The sequence below is a fragment of the Chinchilla lanigera genome, unplaced genomic scaffold, assembly GCF_000276665.1.
Source record: "Chinchilla lanigera isolate Chin_1 unplaced genomic scaffold, ChiLan1.0 scaffold00122, whole genome shotgun sequence".
Classification (NCBI taxonomy): Eukaryota; Metazoa; Chordata; class Mammalia; order Rodentia; family Chinchillidae; genus Chinchilla; species Chinchilla lanigera.
The window spans coordinates 1537474-1545696 of NW_004955523.1; the positions used below are offsets into that span (position 1 = coordinate 1537474).

Sequence of the window (8223 nt, forward strand, 5' to 3'; positions counted from 1 at the left end):
TTCTTGAGGACATTGGTGTAGGCAAAGACTTCATAACAAAACCTCAATCAGAAGGAACTATCAGAAACAATCAACAACTGGATCTTATCTTATTAAAAAGACTTTGCACAGAAGAAGAAATCAACAATAGAGTGAAAAGAAAACCCACAGAATGGGAAAAAAATGTTGCCAGCTATTTCTCAGATAAAGGACCAATATCAGAATAAAGAATTTAATAAAATCAAAGCCCCAGATTTAAAGACCCAATCAAAATATGAGCATCTGAAATCAACAGGCACTTCTCAGATGAAGAAATAGAAATGGAAAAGAAATATATGGAAAAATACTCAACATCACTGGTCATTCAAGAGATCCAAATTAAAATAACACTGAAATTCCATCTCACCCCAGAAAGAATAGCTATTATCAAGAAATCAACCAATAACAAATGCTGGCAGGAATGTGGGGGAAAACTTCTCCAATACTGGTGGGAGTGTAGACTCATGCAACTACTGTGGAAATCAGTGTGGAGATTCCTCAAAAAACTTAAACTAGAGGTCCCATTTGACCCAACTATTCCCCTTTTTGGTATCTTCCCCAAAGAATTAAAAGCATCATACCACAGTAATATATGTGTACCCATGCTTATAGTGGCACAATTTTTAATAGCTAAATTTTGGCAGCACCCTAAATGCCCATCAACTGATAAATGGATAAAAATATGTGTTTTTTTATACAATGGAGTACTACTCAGCCATAAAGAAGAATAAATTTGAGAAATTTATAGCCAAAATGGATGGGCCTTGAGATCATACTCTTAAGTGAAATAAACTGGACACACATGTAAATATTGCACAGTCTCTCTGCTGTGAAAAATTGAAAGTATAAATAAGAATCAAAATGTGTAACAGAAACTGTGAAATACAAAGAATTTGTTCAAAAGGAAAGAGGAACTAGGGAGTGGGGGAAGGAGAAAGGAAAGAAAGAAAAAGAAAAAAATGAGAAAATTAAGATAAAATGGGAACAACACTTTGTAAATAAGGAAGGGGAGAGGGGGCTCAAGGGGTAAAAGGGAATGGGGAAAAAGAGACACTAAGATACACCACGTCCAGGTACAAATTCCCTGCGATGAATGTGACCGATATGTACATGTAAATTGTACCAATAACCTTAACCTTTTTTTAAAAGATCAAGGACAGAAACCTGACTTTAAGAAATACAATTAGACGGAATCTGTGCCTTTCTCCTATAAAATGGGCCATCCTTTCATGTGTGAAATGAGTTGTTATCTTTCTACCTGTGGGTGGGCCATTGTTTTCTCTCCTGAAATCAAACCCAAGCTTTCACAGACTCGTATGTTCCACTGCCAGAAACAGGCAACTGCCTCCAGCCCTGGGTGACAATGTGCCTCTCCCTCGCAAGGCTCTACACGCCAATTCTTTGAGTGTGTACTTTAAAATTCTGCTAATAAATGCCTGTGTACATCAAAATGAAATGAAATACACAGTCCTTTACTCAGCTTCCCCCACACAGCTGTAGGGTGACATCAAAACTAGGAAACTGACATTAGTACTTCTACTGCTGTCAACTACTCAACAGACCAATAAACCAACCTTGTAAGACTCTTCTACTTCTCTATACACTTCTGTTCCAACTGTTTACAGTGCCAACAAAAATAATAAAATTGTTCATTTAGTTTAAATGTCTCCAATAATGGGAAAAAGTACTTGGAGTCTCAATAACAACACGGGAAAGGTTTAGATGTTAAAAGTAAACATAATGGGCTGGGGGTGTAGCTCAGTGGTATGGAATGTGCTTAGCATAAACAAAGCTTTGTGTTTAATCCCCAGCACTTAACCACAAAAACAGAAAAAAAGAAAATATGAGATTATGAGATGTGGCTTTTCACTAGCTGAAAAGCAAATGGGAAAGGAGAGAAAAAATAATACAGCTTTTTCCTCACTGGGGCATTCAATGATAAAAGGGAAAGAATGGCCCATTGGGAAGGGCAAGTGAAGCCCAGGGAAGGAAAGCTCTGGTATGTCACAGCAGAGGAGCAAACAATGATCCTGAGTTCCCAAGGGCCAGACCCAAGTGATTTAAGACCAAGTAAAGGGCCTTTTCTAGGGGCACTTTGACCCCCTCTGATTTTTGACTCACACGCCTGTTAGAGAACCTGAGAGCCACATGTAAGATGTTCTTTTCTTGTTCTGAAGTGAGAGACCCTGTCACGAGCCTTCTAACCTGAAGACAGGCTGACTGACTGTAACCTCTCATGGCCACTGCTCCCCAATTAAGGGCAGCCCTTGCCTAACCCTCCCTCCAACCACAGCTGCGTGGACTCTGTCAGAGCCCCTGACCCCTGGACCCGACATATGGGTATGACAGGCAGAACAATGGTCTCCAACAATTCCATGTCCTAGTCCCATGGGATCTGTCGGTATGTTACATTAGATGGCAAAGGGGACTTTGTAGATATGATGAAGATAATGAACTTGAGGTGGGAGCTGGGCGTGGTGGCGCGCACCTGTAATCCCAGCACTGGAAAGGCTCAGGCTGAAGGACTGCCATGCGGTCATGGCCAGCCTGGGCTACATAGTGAGATCCTGTCTCACAATAAACACAAAACAAAACAAAATCTTGAGATGGGAGAAACTACCCTGGATTATCCTAGTGGGGCCAATATAATCACAAGGGTCCTCTTATAGAGGCAGGAAGGAGAGTCAGAGTCAGAGATACGACCACTGATGCAAAGGTTAGAATAATGCCGGGTTATGAATCAAGACCACGGGCAGTGTCTAGAATGCAGAAAAGGCAACAGATTCTCCCTACAGCCCTCAGAAGGAGAGCAGCCCTGCCAAACCTTGATTTTGGACTGTAAAGGCCCATTTGGACTCTCAGATTTCTAGAACTATATGGTAATTTTTTTGACTTGTGATGTTTGAAGCCAGTAAGTTTATAATAATGTGTTATACCAGCAACAGGAAGCTAAGAGTGGGTCAGTAACCTATGAAATAGTTGAACAAAACAAAACAGGTAAACTGATCTGTTTCCCCTCTCGACAATCTGATACTAAGCACTGACGCTTTGAGCAGCCAGAGGTAAAGCAATGGATAGAAATGTGCTTATCAGCCGGGCGCATGCCTGTAATCCCAGCACTTGGAGGCTGAGGCAGGAGGATCACTGTGAGTTCAAGACCAGCCTGGGCTACAAAGTGAGTTCAAGGCCAGCCTGAACTGCATAGCAAGACCCTGTCTCAAAAAGACCAAAACAAAAAACAAAACAAAACAAAAAACAGAAGAAGTGTGCTTGTCATGGCCATGAGATTAAGTTAGGAGTAAGGAAGACTGTGTGAGCTCTGAGAGAAACAAAGCAGGAAGACAGCCCTTCAAGCTCAAGCCCCTGTGCCTGACGGTTTCTTTGTTCAGTCCTCAGCAACACATACTTTCCAGGAACTCTCCTTTTATCCAGAGGTAGCATAAATGAGTCTGTTCCTTTCCAAAAAGATCAACTGGAATAAACATCTGGTGTATATCCTGCCTTGAAACCAGGTCTGAATTCCCAAACTCAGCTTAGTATTTTCGATCTTTATTTACTACTGGGAAGTGATACGGATACTTGGAAGAACCTGAATAACTGCATGTATTACTATTATAAAAAAATGCATGCCTTCTACAACATTCCTAAGACCAGTAAATAAAAACAAAGTAATTCATAGGTACCGAGATGTAACTGCTCAAATATCAGTCATAAGGATTACAAAATAAAATTCCAAAGCAATGACAAGAAAATAGAAATATTTTCACCAACTCACAGTATCTTGGTTCTTACCATGTAAGGGTCCACAGAAAGATAAAGGGTTTTAACTTGTACCTGCCCTTCATTGATATTATCTGGCAAATTGACTTCTTCTATTCGGAAATTTTCTGCCACTGGACTGCCATTTTTTCCTATAATATCAGGCAAAAATATAAAGTCAAAAAGTCATTTTCACATATAGTAAATAATAATAATTATTATTTTTGGTACTGGGAATTGAACTCAGGACCTTGCACTTGCCAGGCAGGCGCTTGTGCCACTGAGCTATAACCCCATTTTTATAATTATTATTTTTTAAAAGGTCACCCTACAACTCAGAACACTCTCTTTTAAAACAGGCACAGGGGCTGGGGATTTAGCTCAGCGGCAAAGCGCCTGCCTGGCAAGTGCAAGGTCGTGAGTTCGGTTCCCAGTACCGGAGAAAAACGGAAAAAAAAAAAAAACAGGCACAAATAAGGGGCTGGGGATTTAGCTCAGCGGCAAAAGCGCCTGCCTGGCAAGGTCATGAGTTCGGTTCCCAGTACCGGAGAAAAACAAAACAAAACAAAAAAATAAAACAGGCACAAATAAATCTACATTGTCTTGTAACTTCTCTGCAACTGCAACACTGCTGTGAGCTTGTAATTTTGTTTTTTATAAAATGATGATAGGTAAATCATTTCCCATAGTATAAAACAGGAGTTTGAAAAATTAAAAAAATCACTCAACTTTTTTTAAATTATGAGAATTAAAATTTACAAACTAGCAAGAACACACCAGCCAAAGTGAAATAGTAATTAGGTGATCATTTTCCTCTCCCACTTTAAGAAGCAAACAAAAACTTTAACACTAAAAAAAAAGTTAAGTTTTTAAACCGAGGGAATTAGAAGTTGTAAGGCCTGAGACACATATGTAAGCAGAAAATGTCAGCACGAAAATTATACTTTATCTTCAATTATATTTAACATAAATAAACTTACTACTCAAGAATCATCTGGTTAATAAAGTGGGAACAGAATAAGGACCTTAATCTAACTGCTCACTTTCCTGAAGCTGAGGTCAGCAAAGCTGAGTGACTTCCTTAGGCCACACAGCAGGTGAGCAGCAAAACCAAGGCCACCGTGGGCCCAAACCGCTCAGGTTACTTCTATACCTAAGTTTCTAGGACTCGGCACCGACAGACATCAATATGTTTCACGTAAAACAAAAAAGCAAATGGTAAGAATCTGTGACACCTACTCCGAAAAAAACAAAAGCCACACATATTTGCAATATAGCCTCCTTTCAAATGTTAGGTTTCCATGATAGTTTATCTCATCACTGTTACACTGTTCAAAGGATTTCTTCTAATATTTTTATGGTCTTAAGATCTTACTACCTTAATTTACCACACTGGCATTATAATTAGTTTCATTTTTTGCTTTCTATTTTTGGGGTTTTTTTTTTGAGACATGGTCTCACTATGTAGTCAAGGATGGCCTTGAGAATTCATGGAGATCCTCTTGGCTCAGCCTCACAAATGCTGGGGATTACAGCCATGCACCATCATGCCCAACCATAATTAGTGTTTATTTCCCCATTTGCATTAATAATTATCAGAGACCACAGTTGTTCACAGATGACAGATGAATACATACCAGGTCGGGAATTCAGTACCACTCTTTGTACAATCATCACTCTGTGCAGTGGTCCCACAAGATTTCTATATAAAACAACTCCTGTAAATAGAAAAATTTTAAATCACAAAACAGATTTCACATATTCAACAATTTGAAAAACAAAAAAGTCCATTTGTGCTTCTGAATGAAGAGAGGAAAAGTCCTACCTAGTATCTAAAAAAGATATACTCTCCTGTCAAGAGTTTGGCTCCTAAAGCAAATCTAGTTAGACTTTAGTTAACAGGAACAAGTTCACTGAAGACTGAATAAGGCAATCTCATTTCGGCCTAAGATAATCCAAGCACATTTATCTTCACATCATCATAATGAAGCATCCTAGTATGGCCTGATTAAAAGAAAAACATGACATATTCCCAGAGCTAACTGGTTAATCTAGCAGCAAAACACAAACCACCCAGCTCAGATGTAACCAACATTTTTTGAGACAAGGTCTTGCTATGCAGTTCAGGCTGGCCTTGAGCTCACTTTGGTTTTTTTGAGCTCATTTTGTAGCCCAGGCTGGTCTTGAACTTGCATGATCCTCCTGCCTCAGCCTCCTGAGTGCTGGGATTACAGGTGTGCACCACCACACCCAGCTTTTATTTTTTTTTGTAACTAACTTTTTTTATTCATTTATCAAAATGGAAATTCTTTTATAGTTTTGCTGACTATAAAAGTAATACATTAACCCCCCTATTATGGCTCATATCCAGATGTCCCTCTAAAACCTCATGCACACATAAGTGGGAATTTTCAGAATTTGCTATATCTAGAGCATATGACACTGGGATCAAGGGAGTGTGGCACTAAATTAGTCCACTGATTGGAATTAGCAGAGTTCTGGGTGTGGCTGAATGGATTTAGTGAGGACAGAAGTCCCAGCCTGGGTGTGGGTGTCACCACCCAAAAGGCTTGTAGTTTGGATGAGACAAAAGGAAAGACAGGCTCACTGTTTGCTGCCTTCTACTTGCCACACCATGAACTTTCTCTCTCTTCTGTGATGAACCTGTGCCCCGTCACCCTGTCTTGGAGACAGCTGACTACAGACTGAAACCTCCACAAAATGTAAACCAAAATAAACTTTTCCTCCTCTAACTTGTGGGTGCTGCATATTTTGTCTCAGCAACAAGAGTAACTAAAGCCCCCCCTTCCCTTTTTGAGACAAGTCTCTCTATGTTGCCCAGACTGGCCTTACACCCCTGAACTCAAGTGATCCTCTTGCCTCAGCTTTCCCATACCTAGGACTATAGGTTATTGCCAACATGTACCAAAGCATTTTTCAATCTTCGTCTTACAAGAAATTCTGTATAGGGCCAGGGATATAGCTCAGCAGCACTGTGCCTGCCTGGCACATGCAAGGGCCTGAGTTTGATTCCCAGTCCAAAAAAAAAAGAAAGAAAGAAATTCTGGATAGAATGGCCAACAAGGTAAGTAAGAGATTCATTTATTCTGGGTTTACAACTTGAGCTAATGAAAACAGCAAAATGAAGCTCCAGTGCTGGAAATGACTTGCTGAAAATCCCTTTCCTTCATCAGTGAAAATGAAAAACTCAAACCCATCGAATCTGTGTGCCAAGCACAGTTATGAATGTACAGATGATTTCTCATTTGGTCTCCTGACAACTCTACTGAGCATTATTCCCCCACTTAAAGATGAGGAAACGCACTTATGAAAGTGCTCCAGATTCAAACCCAAGTTATATGACATTCCTCTTAATTACTATTAAAAATTAATACTTTAAATACTATTTAAAAATAATACTTTAATTACTATTAAAATTCTATCCTGTGTGTTTGATTTTCAAGATATTAAACAAATGTTATTCTTTTTAATATTTTTCTTCAGTTAATACGTTTCTATACCATTTGTGTTTTCTCATTAGACATTTTACTACCTGTAGTACCTGACAGATTGAGAAGCCCAAAGGAAAACCATTCTATCAACTGCTTGTGTGTGTGGTGATGGGAATCGAATCAGGGCCTTTGCAATAGGGTGAATGTTTAAGTAAGGAACAGTTTACCACTGAAGCAGACACACTGCCATGAATCCCCCCTGGAATACTCCCCCTTGCTTCAGACATCCTGACTCAACCGTTCTTGACACTTCCTGAAGCAGATCTGAAGTCCTCTTTCATGAATGTTTCTAGTTGCACTGTTGTGGCTGCCTTCATGTCCTGAACCGATCCAAAATGCTTACTTTTCATGGTCATTTGGACACTGGGGACGAGCCAGAAGTTGCACACTGCCAGACATAGCGGATAAGGTGGGTGAGGGCACACCGTGATGCTTTTATGAACCTTCCTTTCCACTGAATGGCACTTGGTTGCCACATTCACCATATTTTTTTTTAATCACAAAAGTGGGCTTCCAGAACTGCTTCAGAAAGTGGCAGAAATGTATGTGTGTTTGAAGAAAGGAGTAGTATTTTGATAGGAAGTAATGTCAATGTGTCTTTTACTATAATAGATTTGTTATTTTTGAGACACGGTCTTGTTACGTAGTTTGGGCTGGCCTTGAACTCACAGCAATTCTCCTGCCTTAGTTTTCCAAGTACTGGGATTATAGGCATGTGCCACCATGCTCAACTGTAATAAACTATTCCCCATATATACTGGTCACATCTCATATATCTCCATCCCATTTTTTATTTTGAGACAGGGTCTCACTAAGTGACTAAGTTGTTCAGGCTGAGCTCAAACGTGTGATTGTCCTGCTTCAGCTTCCCAGAATGCTGAGATTATAGGCATGTGTCGTCATACCCAACTTTGACTGCTTTTTTACAACCTTG

General features: G+C 39.8%; 1 protein-coding gene across 1 annotated transcript in view; it reads right to left on the bottom strand.

The window, feature by feature from the left end:
* The window catches only part of Ptgr2 (prostaglandin reductase 2), a 30232-nt gene that overhangs the window by 17707 nt on the left and 4302 nt on the right, over nucleotides 1–8223 (bottom strand). The window contains exons 2-3 of the mRNA XM_005409413.2: nucleotides 5415–5495; nucleotides 3811–3929 (exon numbers count right to left, since the gene is read on the bottom strand). Of these exons, the coding sequence (XP_005409470.1) occupies nucleotides 3811–3929; nucleotides 5415–5451 (156 nt within the window). The 5' untranslated portion in view covers nucleotides 5452–5495. The remainder of the gene's footprint in view (nucleotides 1–3810; nucleotides 3930–5414; nucleotides 5496–8223) is intronic.